The sequence below is a fragment of the Sylvia atricapilla genome, chromosome 1, assembly GCF_009819655.1.
Source record: "Sylvia atricapilla isolate bSylAtr1 chromosome 1, bSylAtr1.pri, whole genome shotgun sequence".
NCBI lineage: Eukaryota > Metazoa > Chordata > Aves > Passeriformes > Sylviidae > Sylvia > Sylvia atricapilla.
The window spans coordinates 63,225,815-63,252,931 of NC_089140.1; the positions used below are offsets into that span (position 1 = coordinate 63,225,815).

The 27,117-nt window shown below is 41.3% G+C and overlaps 1 protein-coding gene across 1 annotated transcript in view; it reads left to right on the top strand.

Annotated features, from left to right (window-relative positions):
• Positions 1-27,117, top strand: part of JARID2 (jumonji and AT-rich interaction domain containing 2) — an 89,608-nt gene that overhangs the window by 45,124 nt on the left and 17,367 nt on the right. Inside the window, exons 3-6 of the mRNA XM_066324240.1 lie at positions 153-329; positions 9,791-10,020; positions 17,774-18,791; positions 22,937-23,439. Coding sequence (XP_066180337.1) covers positions 176-329; positions 9,791-10,020; positions 17,774-18,791; positions 22,937-23,439 — 1,905 coding nt within the window. The 5' untranslated portion in view covers positions 153-175. The remainder of the gene's footprint in view (positions 1-152; positions 330-9,790; positions 10,021-17,773; positions 18,792-22,936; positions 23,440-27,117) is intronic.

Genomic DNA, 27,117 nt, shown 5'->3' on the forward strand with positions numbered 1-27,117 from the left:
CCCTCTAGTTAGTCATGCACTGGTCTGACCTCCCAGCTCTGAGTCCTGCTCTCCCCTTGCTCTGTGTGATGCTGAAGCAGGCTGTGATCCGTCTAGTTAGTGCAGTAAGTGAATGTAATGATGCTAATGAGCCATTTCTTTATAATGATCAGGTTCTCCAGCCCTGCCCAGCAACATGGTATATTTTGGAAGCTCTCAGGATGATGAGGATGAAGAAGAGGAGGAGGAGGAGACAGAGGACACAAAAACAGCCACAAACAATGCTTCATCATCATGCCAGTCAACCCCCAGGAAAGGAAAAACGCATAAACATGTACCAAATGGGCAAGGTAGGTCCTAAGTAGTGCTCTTCTCCTGTACTCCCTAGTAAAAAAATGTACGACCTGAATGTGCTCACTCCTTGTCCGTTCTTCTAGATCTGATTGAAAAAGTGGTGGAGGAAGATGCAGTTTTAACATCTTGTGGTTTAACCTGTCTCTTCTGGCAATCTGAACCTCTCTCTGTGCAGAGCTACTGCAGAGTGGGAATTATACACACACACACATGCTCTTAAATAAATAAATATACACATATCTGTACTGAAGTGGGACTCCATCTCCTCTCCATGTAACAAGCAATAGGAGCAGAGGAAATGTCCTCAAGTTACACCAAGAAAGGTGTAGATTAAGTATTAGGAAGAATTTTCTTCACTGAAAGTGTTGTCACGGCTGCCCAGGGAAGTGGTTGAGTCACTATCCATGAAGGTATTTAAAAGTCATATAGATGTGGCACTCAGGGACATTTTTTAGTTGGAGACTTGGCTGTGTTAGGTTTGTGGTTGGATTCAATGACCTTAAAGGTCTTTTCCAGTCTAAAAAAATCTTGTGATTCTATGAGATGTATTTATGTATGTACACACACACGCACACACATATAGACACACAGTCATGCTCTCTGGCTTTTTTGAGACTGATGTTTGATTTAGAATGACTTTATTTTATCAAAATTAAATATATGCATTCATAAATGTTATCAAAACATATGCCAGGGGCAACACTTAATTTCTCTCATGCAGTATTGAGACCACACTTGCAGTAGGTTAATAGCACATTCATGCTGTTGATTGAAAAATTTTATGTAAGAAACTTTTCCAAGTCAGTTACTTCTCTGAAAATGAGCAAAAGCTGCATTAATTACTCAGTAATTGTGTCACAATGTCCTTGTGTCGTATCTTGAAAAATGGATCCATGTATATTGCAACATTACCTAGTGTATAATGGAAGATTTGAAGCTGTGCTGAAAATTTCTTAAGCCCTGCTGTAATGCTCCCCTGCCAGCATCTGTGTGATGTGGTTCTTGCTCCAGCAGGAGCTCTTGTTTCATAACTCTGTGCCATCTCTGCCTGACACAATTTCAAAATTTAGCCTATGCTCTCTGTTCCCTTCCTCACTATTAGTTTTCTATGAAAATCTTTCTTTTGGTGACTGCTCTTCTCCTTTTAGTAGGAGGACTGAGAGGAAAGTCTTCTCACAGTGCACTTTTTGAGAGGTGACCTGTGCCTGCTCTGTTTGTTCTTTCATGCTACCTTGCTCCAAAGAAGAGATTAGTAGATCCCAATTACTTCACTGTGCTGATCCTCATCTTTGCCTTTCAAAAGAAGTTTTCTATAAAGGGTGCCTTTGTTACATATGCCAAAATTTTTTCATGACTGCATCTGAATCTGTTTTTATTGCACACCCAAGCTCAAAACCTCACTTTTTGTGAACGATTTGTGGATAATTGCAAGGGGGTGTTATGCCTAATAACATTTCAACTGTCAGCTGTGGCCAGGAGCTTTACCAGCCATAGATCAAAACTTGGCACTCAGGATTGATTTCTAAATAACCCCCCAAAATAAGAGGCACATAACTCTGCATATGGAGAATGAGGCTGCATGTAACAGAACTGTTCCATTCGAGTTTTAAATCACTGCAGAAGGAACTGATCGTGTTCCTTGTGAATGTCCCAGATGGCAGCCACTTTGAAATTAGCTCAAAACCAGAGACACCTGAAATCTTAATTGGGAGTAAGTAAAGGCAAACATAATGAGCCATATAATTGTTCATAATCTTTATCAATATAGATCAGAGAGAGTGTAAATGAAGCTGCTGCTTTAATAGAGCTGCAAAAGACCTTTATAAAATACATAGGAGACAATGTGAGATGTTTTGACAAAGGTGAAGAAACAGGAATTCCCAGAGAAGGCAGCTGCTTCTTCTTCGTCATTGTAATTTCTTTTTTTCTACTTCTCTCTTTTTTTTTTTTTTAATTAAAATTTCCTTACCCAGGGGTATTCCCATTCTTCAGTGTCTGTTATGTTGGTTGACAGCCAATAGTATTTTTGTTTCATGTGAATAAAGTAGGTTCTGGTTCATGTGTGTCTGTTTTAAATGAGACCACACACAAAGGCAGACCAGGGACGGGTGCAGCAAATGAACTTAATCTAGCGTGAGAGTCTATTTTTAATGAATTAAAGTCTTTTGTTTTTAATATACAATGTCTAGTCAAGCACTTTGGACCTGAAAATGCTAAGCATTTGCTATGACATACAACAACAAAGGTTCAGAGCTTGATTAATGTCATTAGACAGTGTCAAATGATTGCTTTCTGCTCAATGGGGGCCAGAACAATTTTTCTGGGCGAAGTCATTTGTCAATATCCTCTTCCGATGCCAATATGGGGCATTATTAAGATTGCACACCAAACTATTTGTTATAACTGAGCCTGTTGAGCCACCTTTTGGAGAGCGAACTCAGCCGAGAACGCCTGGGTGTGAATGGGAAGCACGTATAGCACGTGGCATAGCTTGCTGCACAAGATGCAGTAATTAGCTCCACTGACTTGTTGCCTTTCAACCTTACTGCTTACACAGATAAATTTAAAGCATCAAATTGTTACCTGTGCCTTTTCATCCTCCTTTCATAGTGCTGCGGATGTGCTGCATGCACATCCAGCTGTAAAAGAGCAAAGTGAAATGTTTGGCAGGAGAAGTGTTTATTCCCTGCATTCATGGGAGTGTGTAAAAGGGAGTGCGCAAATCTTTCCAGGGATGTACTGGGTCTAAATTGCATCTCCCTGCTGCTCAGAGGAAATTCCAAGTTGTAGGTAAGAGGGTAGGCTTAGGTGTTTGTTCCTTTAAACCTAATTCTTTGAATTCCTCGCAACTAAATAAATCCTAGTTTGATTTCATTCTGGCACAATGGAAAGTTTTCTCTGCAGGCTCCTGAAGAAAAATGTTTGCAGGTGCCAAGAATTTTGCTAGGCAGGCTGTGATAGAGAGCTGGAAGGTGGAGCTGGGGAGTTGTTGGGTTATCAGCCCCATCTCAGGAGCAAAGGAGGATACTGTACTTGAAAGGGCTTGTGGGCTGGAAAAGTGCCTCAGGAGGAGCAGCATATACAGATACAGTTGTGTAGACAACTTTGACATTGTGTGCAGCAGGCTACAGTTCCTGTAATAATGGTTGACTAATTTTCTCAGGAAGAATGATTGGGGAATTAGATACTTCTCACCGGAGCACAGCAGCTCAAAGGCAGGGAGGAGTGCACATCTGGGTCAGCATACCTGGGAATGTCCTGTTGTCTCTGAATGCCAGAGACAGACAAATAAGTTCCAATTTACTTTTATGAAAACAGAATTGACCATTGTTATTTGTAACCAAACTTCTTCATGAAGGGCAAGTCTGGTGTCCTTAGCTGGAGTAAACCAGGTTCAGTACGCCAGCAAACCTACAGGGTCAGAAATGGTTGCTGGTTCATGCTGTGTTTTGTTAACATGATGAGATAAAAACTTCTCTGCATGCCTTTTGCCTGAAATGAACAGGGGAGAAAACTGTATAGATTTTTTTTTTCCTCTTGGGGCTCAAATTCCAAAACAGACCTGGCAGTAGTGCATAGTAAACAAGCATTGCAAGAAACACTATACTCTGCTTCACTGGTCTTACTCACTTACCAGAGACACAGAAGAACGTTTCACTTCTCAATTTGCAATGGGTAATTTAGCAGAGTAATTTCCTTACATGTGTAGTAGTACAAAGATGATGCAGGAAAAGATTGTAGATAGCTTTTTTTCTTATTTCAGGGTATAGTTCAATGTATCGTTTGTGCATCTTGGGGCTTGAATGGCACATCTTCTACATACGTTACTCTTTGAGCATGCTGTGAGAAAATTCTGATTTATGGTTGCAGTTCTTTATTTAGTTTTGGTTTTAACTCAGTTTGGTATTTGTGAGTGGGTACATGAGACAGAGCCTTGGGCTTGTACATCATTTTTAGTGAAACGAATCCTGAAGAGGTAAACATTTAGAAGAAAAATGTATTTTGAAGATGAGAAAATTTCAGGCAGAGCGCTGCAATAGTTAATGGGTAGGCAATTATTTTGATGATTTACAGCCTTTTGTTGAAAGACCATGGAACCAGTAATTGTTGCAATAAACATTTTTGCACATTTAATTTTTCTGCAAAAATATGTAACACGAAAATTACCCGGTTTGCAGTAATTTGCATATTTAAATATGCAAATCAGGCACAACACATTTGGGGATTTGTGGATTTTCAGTAGTGAGATGTATGACCTGTGGAGAAGAATAGGGGAGCTGGAAGTTGCTCAAAAAAAATTTTTTTTAAAAATTGTTATCCTGGTGCGAGACTCGTGATAACAGACAGACACTTCTTGTATGGACTTGCTGCTTAGTGAGTGACCCTTTTGATGTTGTTTGTGTCATAATGGTTAGGTGAGAGTAATGAATTTGTGCTGAGACGAGACACTTGGTATTGAATTTTTGCAAGCAGTGGCGCGGTGTCTCATACCAATAACGCTTCTCCCGGTGGCCCAATATATTCCTGTGTGTGCAGGGCTTGAGCTGTGTTACTGATGGTGTCAAAAACGAATTCAGTGTTACCTCTCTGCCACGGCTCTCCTGTTTGACTCCTGCTAGCGTGCAGCTATGGAAATTTTCATGCGGTGTTGTCCACTGAGCAATTGAGTGGTGTTGCATTAGGGCTTGGGAAGTGTGGAAACGGCAATACCACACTTTCGTATGATGTGGTGTCGGCCTTTTCTTCTGAAGTACACCTTTACTCCTGACTCTGAGTAGGCAGAGCACATTGGGGGGCTCCAGAAGACAGCTTCTGTCCCTGGAAATGATTTATCAAAGTCAGAACATACCCAACATTTAAGGAAAACAATTGGCAGTATTAAAATACTGTGTTTTATGGAAGTAGAAGGTTGTTTTAGCTCCTCTGGGAGGGGAAAAGAATTATTGCCTGGGTCCTTTAACACAGTTTGAGAGCCACATAAATGTTTTCACAGTGACTTAGAACTGAATTAATGCCAGAGCAAGAATGTTTTTGTACAGTAACAGATACTCCATGCCAGAAAGTTGATTAATACTACGTCTCTTCCCAAACATGATCTATGTAACAACATGAGGTTTGCACTGGAATAGCTGGCTCGGGTTCACAATATTGGCAAGGTTCCCTTTTCTCCTTCTAAAAACAAAACTTTTCCCTTTCACTTCTTTCTCCTCCTTTTTTCTGGATGGTTTTATGAATGCGCAATCACTTGCTTTATGCAGTGCAAGCTCTGCAACATGCAGCACATGTGTATGTGTATGGTTCCATGCCTTCATCTCCCAGCCACTGGCACACAGCAAAAGGGTTCAGTCCTGTGCAGTCCATATTAAACCTCCCCCGTTATCTCAAGTATAGAGCGTTATCAGGTGCAGCAGTAACCTCCAGCAGGGCCTGGGAAACAAAGCTTTGTCCATGGAGTCAATAGCTGACTGAACCCAGTCCAGTAATTCCACTGCCTCCACAGTGAAAGCCTGATTTTCGTACATATTATAAATCAGTTTCTGAATGGCTGCCTGGCTGTATCCTGTGAAGTGTTTGTGTGCAGATTAATTTGTAGCAATGCTTCGGAAAATTGCTGAAAACATACTATGTTTTTTGCCCACTACAGTCTCAATTCCTGTAGTAAATGCTTAGTTAATCTGTAGTAATTGAGCACATCTGTGGCTTTACTTGACCAGAAATTTTTGTAGACTTTATTAAAGCTGCTCCTAATACCGGCACAATTTGCACAGTTTGCAGTGATTTGTGTAGGGATTCTTTATCACGGTTTCAAATGAGATACCCCAAAGTCCCAGTATGGGAACCTGGGTGAATATTGGTGCTCGGGGTCTAGTTCCCCTGGTGCAGGGAGCACTGTGATGCATCCGTGGGGATCATGCCTGCCATAAGGTTTTGTTCTGCTGCCATAAATTATATTAGTGGTTTAAAAACCCCCAGTGCTTGTGAGTTTTGAATGTAGTGGTTCAGTTTCTTTGCATTTGATCATCACTGCTAACCAAAAGACCCACAAGTATTTCACTGTGGGACTCTTATTGTTTCAGTTTAATAATAATAATAGCTTTGGAGGATGCAGCATTTTGAGAATAAGCATTCAGATAGATACGAATATAATGATACCCATTTATTCTATCTGGAGTGTCTGAACACTAATAATTTACTTACACTTTTAATTATTTGTTAGTAGTGCTTCTTACCTTGAACTAAAAGCTGTTCTGGAAATAGAGAGATGGTTAAGGTAGCATAAAATAATCATAATTCAAGACTACATATAATTTCTGCTTCATGAATGCAAGTTTCACCACTAGTGTAGGTTGGACTTGGTTTTTTGTCTATATTTTAATGAAATTATTGCTTCAAGGGTGAAACCTTTATTGACTACTCTTTATCAAGGAACTAAAGTGGCTGGGAACAAAACATTGGATATTGGCATGTCAGACTTATTTCTAACATGGGAGATTGTCCTGGAACACATCTGTCTGGGCTTCATAAAGCACAACATACACCTTTTTCCTGGTTTTCTGAGTGCATCAGAAATATTTAAGAGCTGGCAGACATGAAGGAGAATGCAATTTGCTGCATAAGAAGGCACAAAAGAATTACTAATAGTTTCATTGTTTAATCAGATTTGGTCTCAGTAATATTTAATGCAGAGTTTTTCTCCTTCCTTAGAGAAGTAATTGTTGCTGGCTTATTATCAGTTACTCTTCAACAGTGAGATTGAGGGAGGAGGGGGGTGAGTTGGTCTTTTGTTGGTGATACATTTTTTTCTTTGAACCATCTTACTAGTTGTTTGGGGCCAGAGTTTAATTCTGTATGGTACTAAATAAATTTATTGTCTAAATAACCTGCTTCAACATTTTTAGTGAGATGGGAGGAAAATGATAGTCTCGGGGATTTCTCACCCCCAAAATGCTTGGCTTGTGGTAGCATTCTGTAATTAATCAAGTTAACATTTTGATAGTTTTCACATAGTATGTCTGTGGATTTTTCAGAACTTACTATTGCAGAAATGTTTTATAGCTGGATGTAACAGTAATCTAGGTGTTGGAAGAAACAAATACTGATTTTTATAGAAACTGATACCATCTACTGTTTAACTAGAAGACATCATGACAAAAACTGTTTTGCATCTACCTTTGTTGTGTTTTCAGACTTAAGCTTTTAAGCTTTTCCTGTGAGACTGAATGTTTTACTACTCCTGTTTCTCTCTTCCCCCTTTCAAAAATCTTACAAATTAAGACAAAAGATAATTACTCAGAGGGTAAAACTGGCAGGATTCCCACGACACTTAAATTTAATGAGCTGTTGCATATAAAATACACCTTGTCTTATATTTGCTGCCTTTTTTTTTTTTTTTTTTTTTTTTTTTTTTTTTTTTTTTTTTTTTTTTTTTTTTTTTGGTGAACCAGAGATGTGCACAATTTGACTTTTTGGACTTTTTGGCTGTGTTTTCTGTTTTAGTAATCTTCGTTTTTTTAAAGTGGCAACTGATTACAGAAAATTAATCTCTCTGACTTGAATATTTCCATAGGAGCAAATCAGTATAGGCAGTTTGTTCCCTTCAAAGGAAGGTATCACTCTAAATGATTAAAATATGTATTAACAAAGCTGCCATTGGTTGTTTGTGCTATGTCTTATTAAAAATAAATATTTGTGCTTTGTTCATCTGTAGCCCCTTCCATCTGATGTGAGAATTCCTTACAAAGGAGGATGAATGTATTGTCATGAACTTCCTGAGAGGGATTGACAGTTATTATCAGTTCCATCACTGGAAATGAGACACAAGGGTTATGTGATTTTTGCAGAAAACACTGAGAAATCCTTAGCTGGCTGGGGCAGCACCAGTTGCTCCTGAGCTCAGGAGTGATAGAACCATGGGGAAATTTGTGGTGACTCCACTGCTGACAGCTTTTCTCTCATTCTTACTCCATTTATGCAAGTGGGAAGGAAGGGAGGAGGAAAAGCAATTGCAGTTTTTTCTTTTTTTAGTAATCTGCTTCAACACTTATGACTGACTGAATATGATAAAGGAACTGAAAATATAGTAAGTGACCTGAAAATCAAATTTGTCGATAGTTTGTTGGGGTTCCAGCTGCGAGAAGCTGGATAGCTGCTTGGGAAGGTTTGGAGGTAGGGTCTGCTCAAAAGCAGCTTAGCTACCCCTCTTCTGTCCAGCAGAATAGCTGGGTTTTTATTAGTATTCTAACTGCTGCTCCTACTGTTAATACTCTACATCTGTAGAGACACCTAAGCTTCACAACTTAGATAAGCAACTGTGTGTTGTAGGAATATCACCTTTAGTGACAAAAGGTGGCTTTCATTTTACAAGAAAACAGTAACTTGATGCATTTAGTTACTATTCCCAAACAGATGGTGTATGTTGTGTGTAATAAATAAGATTTTTATGTAGTTGGGCTATTTAGTATCTATGAAGTTTCTTGTTTGCATCCTTTCCTAAACCATGTCAAGGAAAGATGGGTAGAAATCGAGAGTACAAGGCAGGAGGGCATTTGCCATTGTGGATGTTGGATCATAAGCCTTGTGGACCTCTGTCAAGTGCTCCAGTGAAGAGGGGGCATCACTGACATAAATTCAGCACATTTTTGATTAACAAACAGAGAAATGTGATGTGTTTGTTTGTTTGTTTTAGCTTCAGCTTTTCATGTTCCCTGACAACAGAAGAGCTGTGTCTATTCTTTAATAAATTCAACTGAGAGACAAGAACAAAACTTGCTTGTATACGTTTGCATAATATTTGTTGTGCAAAAGATAAATGTGTCTGTTCCGCACTTATCCCTTCATTTAAAGGTTGTGGCGCTCAGCATCGGTCCCAGAGTTACTTCATGTCACATGTTCCAAAATGGTTTCAGTATTTTCCTTTCTTTGCAGAAGTACCTTTTTTCTATTTGCAGCTTGTCTGCTATAGGCAAACTGCTGTCAGTTTGATTCAGCAGTTTGGGTATTGATGAAAACAAAACATGCTTTTTCATGGAACGTTTCCTTTCTTCTACACTGGTATAAAAATAAATCTTTTTTCTGTTTAGGTTATGTTTAGAATTCCCTCACTGCAAGAGCAAAGAAAGATAATTAAAACTGTCACAAGTAAAAATCAAACTCATAATTCTAAATCTAGGTCAGTCAAAACAGTAATATACCTTGTATGTTTTAATTTGGATATTGAAGATAATATGTGCTAACAAGCAGAGGAAATACTTCAGTAAATCTGTTCATCTAAAGAAATATGCAAAATAGGGCTATTTCTATATTGATTTAACTTTCAATGTAAGAAGGCATTCACTAAATATCCAATACTGAGAGCAGAGAAGATCGTGATGTTTTGAATGAAGTGTTTGGACTTGCATACTTTTCCTTTCTTTTTTTTTTTTTTTCCCCTTAATAACCTGATTTTCTCTCTTCTTAGTTTTCAATGGGTCCAGCAAATCATCGAAGGAGAAAGAACCTGCTCAGAAACACAAAAGCAAAGAGGCCACCCCAGGGAAGGAGAGGAACAGCGAACATAAGGCTGAGAGTCGAAAAGACCAGGCTGCTGCTAATCACCACGCTACTACAAACACTGGCTCCTCTACGAAAGGGCTCACGGCTAACAACCACCACGCTCTTCACAGATCGGCTCAGGACTTAAGGAAACAGGTAAGGAGTTGTACTCCACTGTGGACACATCGGAAACAAAGGCTTTTCAGGTTTTGAGCTCCTTTTTCAACTGCTTGGGGTAGATCGAACGTGGCAATCCTTAAAAGCATGCTCTGAAGCAGCAGTTAATTTTCAGTGATAAAAAAACAAAAAAGGAAAAAAGAAAAATACGTACATGGGAAGTCAGTATGATAAAGTGTTCTTGGAAATCCTGTTCTTTTATTATCTGGTATATTCATATGAAAGAGTAAAGTTCACATTGCTGTTTATGAAACCTTTCTGACTGGCACTCTGTGCTAGCAGTGCCAAGGCTAGCAGCACGTGGAAGAAGGAACTGGTCTGTTTGGCTTATCTCAGAAGCTCACTGGTGCTCTGGAGGACCTGACATTGTACTCACGTGCTCTGGTTTGCACATGGGCAGCACAGACCTCAGACTCTGGGAAAAATGTTTTGCCTGCTGCATAAAGAAGATGCTGCAAAATATTGCCTCATTCACAGTGGGGGTTCCTGGTGGGAGACATTTTTAGAGTTCCATGTTACTTGCTTGAAAGCTAGCAGAAAAACTCAGCAAAGAGATTTGTTCCAACCTAAGTTGAATTAAGGCGTGAGTTCAGTTTAGCAGGCCAATCTTTCATTGCTTGTGACTGTCCTTATTCAGGCTGGGTCAGCAGAGTACCTGCACTAGGGCAGTGCAGTACACAGAAAGCTTGCTGCACTTAAGCCTTTTAGGGGGATTGGGGTTTTTTGGGGGGCGGAGGATGTTGATTTGGTTGGCTTTTTTGTTGGGGTTGGTTGGTTGGTTTGGTTTGGATTTTGTGTTTGTTTGCTTGGGTTTTTTGGTTTTGCTTGATTGGTTGTTTTGCAGTGATGAATTCTCAATGGGCTGACTGGAGACAGTCTTTACTTGTTGATATGTAAAAATTTTTCTTCTAAGTAAGCTGACCTGGTCTTCAGTGGAGCTGGAATTGCCACCTTGTAGAGGGGCTTTCGAGGCCTTTTAATGGCACCTCTGAGTCACAGGCTTGGAAATCAAAAAAGGCAAAAAGAAAAGCAGTGATGCTCTTGCTGAGGAAATCTTTAAAATCTTCTGTGTTTCAGTGGTGGTTTTAAGTTCTTGTGAAATGCCTCCACCAATTTTGTGTTACCTTCTAAATCAGATTTGAGATCCTGAAGGCTATTCACAGTGTGTCTGTACCTCTGTAAGGCTTCAGTTCTTGGCAATTTGCCCTTATCGAGGCACAAGTGTGGATGTCTGCTTTGCACCCTTTTGGATTTCTTTTTTTGTGATTAGCAGTATCTTGTGATTAGCAGTATCTTGTGTCACAGCAGTATTGCTGTGACATGTTCTGTCATGAGCTAATGGTGTTGAACAAGTTTCCAAAACATAAGAATGCATTTCCTAATTCTTTTAACCTCCTGGAACACTTATGTGAAATGCTTCAAAGTTGTATCATCAGAGTTTTGTTGGTTAAAACTTTTTGTCAAAGTCAACTGCTGCCACTTGTGAAGGTAGTTCTGAAAGGAAAAAGACAAGTGTAGAACAGTTTGGTCCACAATCCAAGTGGTTTTGCTTCGTAGAGTATTAAATGCTTTTTATTGTGTGACACACAATGGAGAAATTTTAAAGCGAAGCAGTACAACCAGCAGTCACACCACATGGACACATCAGCAAGGGTGGTCCCCAGGCTTCAGAAAATAAGGGGCAGTTTAAGTCAAGATGATGTGGGTTTTCTTTTTCTTCCAAAAACAGGCGCCTGATTTTTCTTCTGCAACCCACAATAGCATAAGTACTTTCTTACACATTTTTAATGAAAATGTGACCTGAACTAATTAAAGGTGGATAATATGTTTTACCTGACAGAAAAACTTAATTTTGTACAAAAGCCTAGACTTCTCAGTTTTAGAGCATTGCAAAATTTCTTGCTGTTGTCCTGAGTCTTTGACTTTTTCAGTATTTTCCACAAAGAGATTCTTTTCCCAGGGTACCAGCCACATGTTCTTCCTCCTTCCACTGTATTTTTGCTCCATAATCACTGCATTTGCGTGGTTTATTTGTGTGTTTTTTTGTTTGGTTAAGTCTTACAGAAAATAAAGGCAGAACACTAGAAATTACCAGAGATTTTTACTTTTTTCCTCTCTGTTTCTGTTTTTCTGTCTTACTTCTTCTGATGTGCCCTTGCACTTGTCCCAGGTTCCTTATCTCTTTTGCTTGCTCCTTTGCCATCTTGCAAAGTCTTCCTACTTTAAAGGGTTGTGAGCAAGGGAAATGTAGTTCAATGGAGCCCTCTCTTGGTGTAATATGGTAATTTACCTCTGCACAGATCTTTGAAGCGCAGAACTATTTTTATCAATGAATTCGAGATCAGTTGCATAACTTGGATTTGTCTGGGACCAAAACCGTTGTCAGTATCACTAATGTTGCTCTTATCACTGTGGTTGCTATCTGGCTGGTTGTTTGTTTTTTGTGTATGGTTTTGGAGGCTGAACCTAGGTGCTATGCAGGGGTGTGTATGTAGGCCAGTTCAAATCTAACAAACCAATTGCGGCAAGACTGTGCTGGTCCTGGTTTTTTTTAATAAAGACATGAAAATTTGAAATCTATCATACCATGTTTTGCTGCAGGACAAGTGTTCAGTAAAGGAGAGAAAAGAGTGGTCTGAAGATAATTATATGTCAGCAAAACTGGGAACATAGCTGAAAAGCAAAGATAAGATTTTTCATATCCCTAGTTTCACCTTTGGCTCAAGACTTTGGATCATGTAGGACTAATGTCAGTAGTTTATTCCTTCTGGGTGACTGATCTAATTGATAAATGAAAGGCTGTGGATGTTGTCCCTCTGGACTTCAGTAAAGCCTTTGACTCCACCTCCCACACAATTATCCCAGAGAAACGGGCTGTTCAAGGCTTGGATGGATGTTAGCTGGGTTAAAAACTGTTTGGATGGCTGGGCCCAGAGAGTCGTGGTGGATGGAGTCACATCCAGTTGGCAGCTGGTCACCCACAGTGTTCCCCAGAGCTCAGTGCTGGGGCCAGTCCTGCTGAACATCTTCATCAATGACCTGGACAAGGGGACTGAGGACATCCTCACTCAGTTCACAGAGAAGACCCAGTTGGGCAGGAATCTGCTGAGGGCAGAAAGGCTCTGCAGAGGGACCTGGACAGACAGGAGCTGGGGTTGCTAGTTGACAGTGGTGTAACAAGAGCCAGCAGTGCCCAGGTGGCCAAAAGGCCAGTGGCATCCTGACCTGTGTCAGCAAGAGCGTGGCCAGCAGGACCAGGGCACTGATTGTCCTCTGAACTCAGCCCTGGTGAGGCCACATGTACCAAACACTGCCTTCAGTTTTGGGCCCCTCACCACAAGACACTGAGGCACTGGAGGGTTTCCAGAGAAGGGCAGTGGAGCTGGAGAAGGGTCTGGAGCACAAGTCTGATGAGGAGCAGCTGAGGGATCTGGGGGTGTTTAGCCTGGAGAAAAGGGGGCTCAGGGGGCACCTTGTCCCTCTCTACAGCTGCCTGACAGGAGGCTGTAGCCAGGTGGGAGTTGGTCTCTTCCTCTTGATAACAAGAAATAAGACCAGAGAAAATGGCCTCAAGTTGCACTAGAGTAGGTTTAGAGTGCATATTAGGAAAAATTTCTTTGCTGAAAATGGGGGGGGTCAGGTATTAGAATGGCTTGCCTAAGGAAGTGATTGAGTCATCATCCCTGGAAGGTATATAAGAGACCCATTGATGTGGCACTTATGGACATGATTTAGTGGTGGACTTGGCAGTGCTGGGTTAATGGTTGGACTCCCTGTTAAGTTTGAATAAAAATCCAAAATGTTGTGCTTACTATCTAGTATTGGAGGTTCTGTCTCAAAACTGATGGTGGTCATGACATGTTTTCCTTTGAACTGGAGAAGCTGTGAGGACATTGCCTTTTTCCATGAGCACTTTACTGTGTTCCATTCTCAGCCCCCATGTCACAAGCCCTTGCTGCAGGAGTGCCCTGGGTGGCCCTTCACACTTCTGGTTACAACTTCCTCAGAAAAAATCATCAGCAGGCTGGAGTGACAAGGTGCCTCCATGCAGCCTGGCTGCTCACACTGAGGTTTTGTCTTGATTATACCTGACAGCACAGTAATGCAGCTATAGCCTCTTGGAACCTTCTGAAAACCTCCTGTAGAGGAGTCCCTACAATGTCCATTGACAGCTTCTTCCAGTGTTTTCCTTTCCTACTAATGGGCAAGTTTTTCTAGTTGTGCCTCAGATCATTATATGCATTTAAAGGTGTTTTTTTTTTCTCCTGCTTTTCCCAGTGAACATGGAAACAGCAATTACTGTTTCATTTCAGAGGAGCTTCTTCTGCATCAGAAGGCTGTTACAGAGTTGTCCCATAGTGATTTCTTTCAGAGTAAGACCGACGCCTTTGGCTTTTCAGCAACAGTCTTTTTTCCCAAATACCCAGAGCACTTTGTGTTCTTTTAGACTTGCTCCTCTATCTAACTTTTTCTCAGTGTGGCCCCAGTGCTGGGTCCAGCTCTCTTTAGAAAGCCTGTGCACCTACCCTTTGCTTTCAACATCTTTAATAGTAGCTCTCAAAAAGTGATTTGTGCACTTTGTATTGCCATTGCATTTTGCAGCTCACTGCAGTCCCCGAATGTTATTCTTCCCCGACATATACTTTGTGCCTCCTGAATATAGCACTTCCTCTTACTGTAGAAATGTTCTGAAATAGGTTCTTCAGGAGTGCCTTTGATTTTTATCTTGTCCTGTGGGTTCCTTCCAGGTGTGTTTCACTGTCAAATTTTAGAATAATGAAAATACTTGGTTAGAACCAAGGCAAAGCCAAGTCCTTGCAGAAAGACAGGATAAATGGCCTGTCAGGACAATAGTGAACTATAACAGTGAAAACTTTTCTTGAGGATGACTTTATTGAGTCTCTTGTAAAGCCGCTTTGGAGTAAATATGTCTGGCACGGGTCTCAGGAGTTTGATGGAATGTCCCAGGGGACAGTGACTGGAATCCTACTGAAATACAGGTGCTCCTTTACCTGCTGAGCCAGGTGTCTGTTGGAAGATGATTAAATTGCTTGATTTGCTATTTTGGTAAAACCCTGGGTAGATTTTGTTGTTTTGTTTTTAACATTATTTTATAATCATTTGTGTGCTTGCAAATTAACTGTTTGATGATTTGTTCAAGAATTATTTTAGGATTTGGAATCAGGTAAACTCTCTTTCTAGGAGCCATGCCCTAAGTCATTCAGGTATCTTCTGCCTTACTGGGGTTCCTGTCTTAGTCTTTTTACTGAAATGGATTATGTTCTGTATCTGATAAATACTCAGTCAGAGGCACTTCTGGTGAAGGTTAATGCAAGAGAAGCCAGAACACTTTAGTCAGGCTATTTGTTTTCCTTCCTTGCGTGGTGCGTTATCTCCTCCATTGTTGGTTATCTTGTATTTTTAAGGTATTTATAATTTCTTTTCTGTTTTAGTCTCTTGCCAGCTGTAGTTTCTTTAGCTCCTTGGCCTTTTTGATCTTAATATATGCTTTTTCTTTTTCTATATGTTTGCCCTTAGTCATGTAATTGTGTTACCACTTTTTACTGTGATCATTTTCTCATTTTCCAGTTGTTAGAGAACTTAGTGAACAGCCGTAATGGCCTGTGCTTAACGCTTTTCCTCTGAATGAAAATTGTTTTGGTCTGGATTTTTTTTTTTTCTTTAGTTTCTGTGGGGGTTTGTTTTGGTTTTTTTTGTTTGTTTGTTTGTTTTGGTTTGGTTTTTTGTGTGGGTTTTTTTTGAGTCTGTTGTCCTTTCTCTACTGTTGTCACATCTTAGAAATGAAAACCCATTTCATGAGCACTGTCACACAGATTACCTTCCCCTTCCAGTTCTCCATCGATTCTTCTATATTAGTCGAGGTGAAATCTGTAATCAATGTTCTTAGCTATCTGTAAATCCAGGGATGTTGAATGCTTGTTGTGACTGCTGCAGGTAAGAGGCAATGTCTCAGCAGCTCTCTACCCGTGTCTGTTCTGCAATATGAAAAAGTGCTGTAAAAGTTAAATCCAGGCCTGCATTTCAAATATGGAGTACTGCTCAAATTTCAAGGGAAATGGGTAAATGCACTTCTGTGTGCGAGTGTTTGCTTTCCAGATGATACCTCATACATCTTTGAAAAGCTCAAGGTAAAAACTCATGTCATCAGTTAACTGGATTTTTCTTAAGTGTTTCTACCTCGCAAGCACAGGAAGGACAAGAATATGGATGGTTTTAGAAGGCCATTACTCCTGTTCCAGTTTCTGGAGTACAGAGGAGAAAATGTGCATAAACACTCTCACAAATGCACACATGTATGTGTGGGCATGCAGAATCTTCATGTTCCAGTTCCCCTTCCACAAGTCACTGCAAGCAAGACCATAGGACAGTGTTTTTAGCCTCTATTTGATCCCTATTTTATATCATCCTTACTGTTTAAGTGACTGCAGTTCTTCCAGTTTATTTGAGAGAAGCTGCCGTGCTTACTGATTTGGCAAGGATTTCAAAATCCCACAGGAGAAAGTATTACAGCTCTGCAGGAAATGGTGTTACTCACCTGAGTGCTGATCAGGGGTGATTGTACTGTGTGCTTTCACTTTGAGCACTTCTATCCATGTTTCTGACTTCTGGATGTGTTTTTCTGTGCTCACAGTCATTTAAGGCGGAGACAAGTCAATGTTTAAATTTGTGTAAATGCTGAACTTTGAGTTTTGAACTTGAACTTCGTTTTTTTTAGTAGTGGAGGTTTAGCTTTGGCAATGCTGTCATTGAGCTGTCAATGACAGTTGAGCTGTCTCAACTCCCTTTGTAGATGGAGGTTGCTTTTGGTCCTTAACACATCTTGTAGTTAAAATACGATTTCTAGTCTCGTAACTGGGTTTAAATGTCTAACAGAAAGTAGCAGACTCCCGCAATTCTAAGGTGCATTGACACAATACGATCTAATAGAATATTTGTAAGCAAAATTGCCCGGATACCAAACTTTAAAAAAAATACACTGGACTACTGTATACATTTTTTAAATTTCAAGTTATCAACTTTGGCAACAACATGTCGCTCAAGATTTAATATGTATGACAGACTGGATCCTTCATGGCCGTGCTGATCTGTTGTGTGCATGATGTGTTCCACATCTCTTTTTATATGTGTGCATGGATAGAAGGTAAATTGATTTCAATCTCGGTGTGTTTTTTTTGCAAATGTGCAGATTCCAGTTAGGGCAGATAATATATGCTGCCTGTTTTGTCTGCTAAGAAGTGGTTAAATGTGTGTGCATGTAAAGGAAGCTGGGTGAGGGAAAGAAAGAGAGTTCCTTGTGTGCCAGAAAAAGAGGTAAGGAAGGTATTATTTGTGAATCAGACTGTCTGTTTCGTAATTTCGTAACAGCTTTATGGTGGACAAGGAAGAGGGTAGTGCAAAGCAAGAGACCTCACCCTTCCTAATGCCAGAAGCTTTGTGGCCTCTGAAAGCAAGACTGGGGACTTTCTGGTAAATTAAAACAAAAAACCACCCAAATTTTTATTTTATTTGATTCTTATAAATGCCTAGTCCTCTCTCTTGCCTGTGTGCAGACTATTATATGAAGATTGTGTGACAGGGCCAGGAGTTGGGACTGCAGAATATGGTTTTCCAGCAAATGGGAAATTGGGGCTGAGTGGTCACATTATTGATTTACTTTTCTGTTTTGTGTTTCCTTCCTTCTGCTCCTCCTGCAACACTTCTGACATTTCAGGTTTCTAAAGTCAACGGGGTCACTCGAATGTCATCTCCGAGTGCAAATGCAGCCAGTGCCAAAAAGATGAGAGAAGTCAGACCTTCACCGTCCAAAACTGTGAAGTACACTGCAACAGTGACAAAGGGAACTGTCACATACACCAAAGCCAAGAAAGAACTGGTCAAGGAAACCAAACTAAATCACCACAAACCCAGTTCACCTGTCAACCACACAATCTCAGGGAAAATAGAAAGTAGCAATGCAAAAACCCGCAAACAGGTGCTATCCCTTGGAGCATCCAAGTCTAACAATACCGCTGTTAATGGTGTAAAAGTCAATGGCAAGTTGAACCAAAAGACGTGCACTAAGGAGGTGGGGAGACAGTTAAGGGAGGGGCTGCGCAATTCCAAGAGGAGGCTGGAAGAGACGAATCACATAGACAAAATACAGTCGCCCACCAAGAGAATGAAAGGGGCCGTCAACTTGGCAGAAGCTGCCAGCAAAAAGGCAGCAGTAGAAAAGCCTTTGCTGAATGGACACCTTAGAAAGGAAGTGCCAGAGAAGAGTTTGGAAAGAAATAGGCCGAAAAGAGCCACTGCTGGAAAGAGTACGCCAGGGAAACAAGCACATGGCAAAACTGAAAATGCCTCCTGTGAAAATCGTTCTACCTCTCAAGCGGAGTCCTTGCACAAGCCACAAGACTCAATGGGAAAGCACGAAAAGGGCAGTAGTAAGTCTGGGTGGGGGATGCTGGGGGAGATTCCCATCCTTAGGCCCTCCACCAAGGAATTTCATGACCCACTGATATACATTGAGTCAGTCCGAGCTCAGGTAGAGAAGTATGGGATGTGCAGGGTGATTCCTCCTCCAGACTGGAGACCTGAGTGCAAGCTAAATGATGAAATGCGGTTTGTGACACAGATTCAGCACATACACAAGCTAGGCAGGCGCTGGGGACCCAACGTGCAGCGGCTGGCCTGTATCAAGAAGCACCTCAAATCTCAGGGCATTACCATGGATGAACTCCCACTCATAGGTAAGGGCTGTGATTCCTTGGCCTTTTGCCACTGCTTTTAAGTGTCTGTATATGACTTTATGCTCTGTTTGCCGTTATGCTTAACCAAACCGCTGTTCAGTTAACACTGCAAAGCTCTGAATCTTTCTCTTTTTTCCCACTGGACAGGCACGATATAGGTAGGTTGTCATAGGGCTTTTTCCAGGGCGACTTGATATTGCCATTTTCCTCCCTGTTTGACCCAGGAGGAAAAAAAAAAACCTGCTCTGTTGGACCTTGGTCTGCAGATTTCAGAATCTTCTTCTTTCCTTGCTGTTTACTTATGTGGGTAGTATGACTGTGTATATTGAAAGCCTTGTTTTAAAGGTTGTCTCAGAATATTTTTTGGACCTTTCCAAAGATGTTTTCCTAACAGGTTGCAGTGCTGCTGGGCTTTAATACATTTTTCTCCCCGCCTCTTCCTTTAAAAACATTTAACCAAAGGGGAAAGAAAATATCTCAGAACTGACTTGTGTTTGGGTACTCAGACACTTAAAATCACAAATTTGCAGTGACCTGCTGACATTTAACAACCATTAAGTGTCAAGAATAGGCAGTAAAATGTAGTTGATTGCAAAATGGAGGTTTCATTATTTCTCCCAGCAGGTGTCTGCCAGGGCTAATGCCTGAGTGAGAATCACTTATTTAACAGAATTCTTGGTTTATGGTCTGCTGTCAGATATGACACGTGACAAAAATGTGACAGTAGTTTGTAAAAACATGACAACAGCAGCATACAAATGAACTATTGAATGTGCTACCTCCATCTCTGCTGCCTTTGCAGCCACCACGTAGTAAGAAACCTGTGTTTCTAATTTTTGTTAGTTCTTCCCTTTGTTTTCGAGGTGCTTTGAGCCACAAGCTCTCAGGACCTGCATGTAGCAACTGGAGGCTAGAGTTTTGCCTTTGGGGCATTATCTAACCCGAGGCAGCCCTCGGCACTGGTTGGATTAAAGGACACACTTTTCTGTTTAAACGATTCTCAACACTTCCTTCCCCCCGCCTCCTCCTTCTTAAACTTTATTTTATATCACATATGGTAAGTGAGGGAAAATGCATAAAAGGCACACCAAATGATTGCAGACGTTATGGTGAACTGATGCAGAGCACAGCAGAGAAATAACAAAATTTTTAAGAAGGAAGAACGAGGGGTTAGCACTTTGTTGCAATAGCCATGCAAAAACGTTCCAGGAAATCTGAAAATTAAAATCACTCAGGCAGCAATAAGTGAACATTTTGTATGCCTAATGTATGCAATGGTTGTATGCTAATAGAAAAGAATAATGAATTACATTTACATTGGCAAGAGAGAGAAGAAAATGTGCAAGACAGCTCGATTAACACTCTTGGAACAATGTTAACTTTTTAATGAAATACCTTAACTTGGCATTAAGATGGCATTACTGTTAATTATTTGTATTATTTAAGCACCTAAGAGCCTAATGAATAGACAAGGATTCTATTCTGCTGGGTGCCATATAACCACAGCAAACGGTGGTCTCTTAAGAATTTGCATCCTGTGTATCCTTTCTGCAGTCAATTTCCTACCTATTCTGTGTTTAAAATCAAAAACAAAATGGAGAAAAGAAGCTGGAGATCATCAGTGCACAAAGAGGAAAAATCTGCTGGTTGTATCAGGAAACATAAAATAATCTGTAGTGATAAACGCATGCTTATTTAAGTAGACATGCATATATAGCCCTTCTCTCTGGGCCAAATCACATTTCCATTGGGGTAAGTGGGACTTCTGCCAATGGCTTGTGTAGTCCCAGCATTTGGTATTAAATGCATACCTGAAGATTTAAGATTTTCTTTTTTCAAAAATGAGCTTTCTCATTTTAAAATGAGCAATTAAAAGTATTCCTAACGTAGGGAAATTAAGGCAATTTAAAAAAATAAAGTTAAATACTGCGTCTGCATAATGTGCCAGATCTCCTATTTAAGCCATTTTGCTATAGGTGCTTTTAAAGAGCTTAAATATCTTCTTAGAACTCCTTTTTTGTTGTTATTTTTGGGATTTTTCCCTTTTTTTTTTTTTTTTTCCCCTTCAGTCTTTCAAGGAAAGTTTAAGTAGCAAGCTTAGGTCGATCCTGGAAAACATCAGTCTGAGATATAAATGCTTCCAAAAGTTATGACTGTGTGAAACGGAATTATAATTGAGAGCATTTTGCAAATCTTAGCTGTAGGCTTTGGTTGAATGAAGTGCTACTTGAACTCTGATATTGCGGAGTGATTATGAGTGATCATTCCATGATGCGGGAGAAAATTGAATTTTCAACAGTGCTGAAACTAGAACCTTAAAGTGGGTGTGTGCTGGAGAAAACATATAATGGCAAATCTGGGCCACGCTTCTTTCCAAGTTAGGAGTATGTTACCCAACTTTATGTAGATTGCTGAATCTGTTGGCATGGAAAGCCCTCTTGAGTTACACCTTCAGCTGATTTGTGGCCTGCACCTAGAAACCACTGACCAAAAAAGTAACAGAAGCCATCCTGAAAGTTATGTGTGTATTGGGCTATGTATGGAAGATCAAAGAGGAAAGAAAGAAAACTTTCCAAACTCATTTTGGTTTTTTCTCCCAGTGGTGTTTACTTTTTCTCAGCTTCAAGACCGTTTTAAAATCTCCTGCACCCCATTCCCAAACATACTAAATAGGATAAATCTGCTGTCTCGTGGTCCTGCCTCCACCCTTACCATGCTCTTTTCAAAGCTTTATGCTTGGTTTTGTCTGCAGCCAAACACCTTTGCCTTGTGCTGTGTGGGCAGTGTAAGTGTCAGCAGCCTCTGGTGCTGCTCTGCCTCGGTTGCAGCCATTGTCCCAAAATGTTGTGTGCAGGGTTACACTGCTGAGCCTCCCTTGCACTGGATTGGCACAAGTGGTGGGAGAGGGGAAGGCAGATGGAAGAAGGAAGACTGGAATCAGCAATGAAGCATCTGAGATGCAGCACAGGGTAGTTTGAAAAAAGTAATACTGCTTGTACTAGTAGGCAAGATGATATGAGTTAAGATGAGGCATACTACAGTAAATATTTACCATAATGCTGCTTCTTGCCCTCCTCTGTTGCAGTATCATTTCTGAGTGCTCTGAAATGGCTCTGGCATAATGGTTTTTACTTTTCTCAAAGGAGAAGGCAAAGAGGAGACTGTGTGGCGGCAGAGATGTTGACGCTGGTTTTGTATTAATTCTCTTTTTTCCTTGAACAGTGCCCTGTTGAATTGTAGGTGGTCTTTGGGCTGTTTCTTCACTCTTCCAACTGATGATTTATTTCTGTGCTTTCAGACTATTTATGATGTTTCTTTTATTGTTCCTCATCCATTTGGCCGCTTTTAATGCTGCAGTTTGTATAATTTTTTTTTTTTTTGACTGGAGTGTGAAATGTGCAAGTCATCTTAAAACATACAAAACAAAATAGAGTATAAAATATGGATGGCCTCAGACTGGAAGAATAATGTGTCTGGAACTTCTTATGTGGTTGCAGTCTTCAGCCCCAAACAACCCCTTGCCTCCCTTTGGTTTTTCTACGGATTTTATTACCTGTAGTGGAATTAATTATGTTACTGTGCTCCTTTTAAATACTAATTTCCTTCAAGGTGTTGTGCAGATATTAGGTAATTGTTATTTTGTTATTTTCACCTCCAGAAAGGATAGATATTTGTCTTTCTCATGGCCAGTACCCCAGCTTGACCCTGGTTTTGTTTATTCCTGGTATGAACCAGATGTTGGACTGGTGGTGGGTGAGGATGTGTGGGTTTTTACAGAGTTGAGCAACTTTCATCTGCCCAGCCACTGGGTAATGACCAGGGCACAGATGCATGTCAAGGAGATAGCTTGGGGTGCTCTGAGAAGAGAAGGGCATGTAACTCAAGGAGGAGAGCAAACTGAATTGTAGGGAAGGCTGTTGCAAGTAGCAGAGTATGACCTGTGAAGCAGTTAAGCTGGCAAAAGAGTGGTGCATGCCTCTCTTTAGCAGGAGGCATTCAAGAGAGGGACAATGGTGCCCAGGTGCTGTCATGTCCCCTGTATGCACAGCCTGCACAACATTTGACATGAGCTGCCCACAGCTTTCCTAATCTGTTCCTGTGTTTCCCTTTCCCTTCCTCTGCTGCCTGGCACATGTGGACCCCAGGAGGCTGCGAGCTCGACCTGGCCTGCTTTGTCCAACTGATCAACGAGATGGGGGGGATGCAGCAAGTGACTGACCTCAAGAAATGGAACAAGCTGGCAGACATGCTGCGCATCCCCAAAACTGCACAGGACAGGCTGGCCAAGCTACAAGAAGCCTACTGCCAGTACTTGCTCTCCTATGACTCCCTCTCCCCCGAGGAGCACAAGAAACTGGAGAAGGAGGTCTTGCTGGAAAAGGAAATCCTGGAGAAGAGGAAAGGACCTTTGGAGGGACATTCAGAGAATGCCTACAAGTTCCATTCCTTGCCCCGGTTTGAGCCCAAAAATGGACTCATCAATGGCGTGGTTCACAAAAATGGCTTCCGCAACAAGTTAAAAGAGGTCGATGTCCCACTGAAGACGGGCAGGCGGCGGCTCTTTGCTCAGGAAAAGGAGACCACGAAGGAGGATGAGGAGGAGGAGGAGGAGGGAGTTCTTAGCGACTTACACAAGTGTATATACAAGGTAACGAGGCTGGCTCTGCCTGGTCTGTTCAGTAGAGCCGAGGGTGCTGTTGTGCGGGTGGTGTCTGGGTGCACACCCAGCTGTCTGAGGGGAGCTGGTGGGTTGCGGTGGCATCCCTGAGGCAGCACTTACCATGGTTATCATGGCCAGGCAGTCTGGTGGCTTCATCCTGATATGCCTGGCTCTTGCAGGATGTCTGGAAAAGCTGGGAGGCGTTACTGTCATAACAAGATGCACTGGGCTCTGCCTCCCCTTCATCTCCTTGTGAGAGGTTCCCTGAATATCTCTGCCCAATTATCCTTGCAGACACAGATTGTATTTTCATTTTCTAGTGACATTTAAAGTAATGTTCTGCTTTCTCATTCCTGCTTCTTGCAAATCTCTCCATGAGTGAAGCAGTACTGCACATCAAAACGAACATCACTAGAAATACTACTACATTTAGAAAGGGCAAATTGAAATGCAAACAATATTTTCATCCACGATGCCAGACGTTGCTCAGCACTAACAGTCACATGGACGCTTAGTCCTGCACATATCAAGTGCATCCATTTACAAAGGAATGCTGACTCTTTCACTGTGTTTTATTTGGCAGTCTCCTGCTCTGGAGCAGGACTTGGCACGGCAGTTCACAGTGCAATTTTGAGTTGTGCTGAATGGCGTAGCCGCACTCTGAGAGAAATATAGCATTGAGTGTCCGTGCCCAGTAAAGGAGTATGCTGTTCTTCCCCTTCCAATCTCACTTCCATCACCAGGAAATGAAGCCAGATAGCCCAAAATGACTTATTGTTAAGCTATTTAGGGTCTGTATGAGCTCAAGACTTGGGATTTAAAAGCTTGCTTCAGTTTTCTTTTGCAGCCTGTTACAATTTGTCAGCCCAAAAATTCTTTTTCTTGGGGACTCTGGCCTCAATCCCACCTTGGAAAAGCAATCGCTTTGCCGTGCTGCCCTTGGAGAGAAGCTTATCTGATGACAGCAGCTTTTGTGAATAGTGAAGTGGCATTTCTGTGCTTAATATCCTGTGCTTAATGATGGTCAAATGAAAAACTTGCTATACCTTACCCTGACTGCTACATGGACAACCTCAAACTTAGTGGGGGAATGCCTTTTCTTCTTTTCCAGTGCAAGTCGCACTTCAAAGTTCAGTAGGTACCAAGTCACTCAAAAAGCAATATTGGGATTTGTGAGAAGTATTCCATTCGGATTTAGGAAGTAAAAAAGAAGCAAGCAAGCAAAATGTAGCTGGTATACCCAGTCTGAGTCTGCTGAGTACCAGGCCTGTACCCTAAAAGGCAGAGAGCTCCCAGAATTTCTGCTTGGTCACAAAAAAAAGAGTACTGGCAGCATCAGACCTTGTCTGAGTCTGATAATACCAGGTAAAAATACTTTTGTCCTGAGCATGAGGCTGTTGGAAGGGGAGCATCACTGAGCCCGTGGGCTGGGGCTCTCCCCTCCACCAAAGCAGCTGCAGCACTTGGAGCCATTCAGAATGCCTTGGGTTGTCCACTGTGGTACCAGCAGCTTCCCAGACACTGGGGGTTGCCTATTTTGATCCCATCCCATGTTCTCTGTAGTGCAGAGATGGGAGCTGCTGTCACAGGTGATGGGCTGGGGAGAATGCAGGGGGAAGCAAACCTCTGGTGGATTTCTGGAGAGATCCCTGCTGTGGAGCACCCTGTGGGATGTCTGGACAGTCTGAGTGCAGACAGAGGAATGAAGCTTCATTTTCACAGCACTCAGAGTAAATCCCTGTAGGAGGACTGATGCATTAATACTGGTTATGTCACTTAGAGCAAGCCTCAAGACACAGAAATTATGCATCAAGCTTGATTCACCGGGGTAGCCCACAGGATGTAAAATTGCTGAAGTTCATCACTAGGCTTTAAAAGACTTGAGGGAAGGTGGTGCTGACATCAGTTGTAAGCAGAGAATGCTTTGTGGCATTTAATGAAACAAGCCTTTTAATCCCGTGTGTGTGGATGGAGGAGCGTTCTTTACCTAGGTAACGCGTTCCTGAGAAAATTGGAATTTCATTAACAGAGCCTGCCCTCATGTTACATTTTCCACAGATGAAGGAATTGTAATGGTTCCTTTTTAAAAGACATTGCTAATTCTAATCTAAAATGAAAAACATTTAAAAGCACAAACAAAAAACCAAACAAAACAAATCCCAACAAATGCATGCCTGTGAAACATGCCCAAGTCAGTATCTTGAGGGAGGGAGCATATCACAATCAATGGCTGTAGTCCAATTTAGGCCATCAAGTCTGTTTTCCAGCCTATGAAGAGGCCATACATTTATGGTTTCTCACAGTAATTTCTGCAGTCAGCACATGCTTGAGCTGTTTTTAGCAAGAGACATCCAGTCTTCCAGGAGCAGTTACCACCATATCACATGTCAAGGTTAGAGTAAATCTCCTTTGTGTTAGGCTGACTTTCTGCCAGGACTCCTAAATTATTTTCATTGTGTCTCTCCTTCCCTCCTTCCCAGGCTGTGAGGCCTGCTGTGCTTTTAAGTGTGTGCTGCAGGCTGCTGTGCTTGCTTGCTTTACTCCTAAATAAGTGGATTTTCTACCTGACGATTAAAATGTTGTCATTTCTAAGTGTGTGAAGTAAACTGCTGACATCAAAGCAAGATTTTCACTCTTCTTTCCCCAGTTTTCTCTCTAAAAATATTTTTAAAATCTTCACTGGTGCTGACTGAAAGCAGCATTTGTCTCCATACAGAACAAACTGAAGGCATATCAGCAGACTCATTAGAGGGACACACAGAAGAAATCACAATGCATGTTTTGCCAGCCCTCCCATAAAACTATCATGGAAATCCTATGCTGAGCTGTCTTCACCCAGGGACTTGGCATTTCCATACTCCACTTAATAGAAGCCCTTCATTCCTGCCTGTGACTATAGTGAAATTTCTGGTTTCAGCTCATATTTAAGTTTGTTTTAATGTCTTTAACATTCATAGCATTGCAGTGTCCTTTTCTCTGCCTTCCCTCCAGGCTTGGTGGTGATGCTCGTCCTGGGTTGGCTCTCGTGGCCCCCGCATCAGATGTGAGAAGAATCAGGGGAGGAAATAGGAATTTCTTTTCTTAAACCTTCCTCTCTTCTAGTCACAGCAAAAGAGACTCTGCTTTGTAGCTTGAAGCTCCTAGGGCAGTTGTTGAACTGCTGAGATCCTTTTCAGGGTGTTGGAAAGGGTATTTTGCTCTTCAGCAATTCATTTTGTGTTCTGGTTAGAATGCTCCATTAAAGCATTTTAAATTATTTTCTGTGTTGGCATCAGAAAATGTCACAAGATTCCTCAGATTAAAGAAAATGACCAAACAGCACAAGCAGATTACAAAAACCCTTCAGCCATTTAATTTGTTTTACAGTTTTTAGGAGACTAAAAAGATAGGAAATTCTTGGCAGAGGAAGAAATGGGTTTATGCAGTTTTAGAGGGTTAAACACTTCCAGTTTTCCACTTTCTTTTTTCTTGCTTGCTATATACTTGTATTTTTTTTTTCTTGTCTATCTGAAAAATGGAAAGACATGGCTAATCTTGAAAGATAAGGCCTTAATTTTGTTTTTCCTCATAGGATGAGAGGCAGAGGCAAGTAACTGGAAGAGGCAGCTGCCGCAGTGTTGGTTTTCCCTGGTGTAGGCTGTGCCCAAGCGCGGTGATTCGATGCGG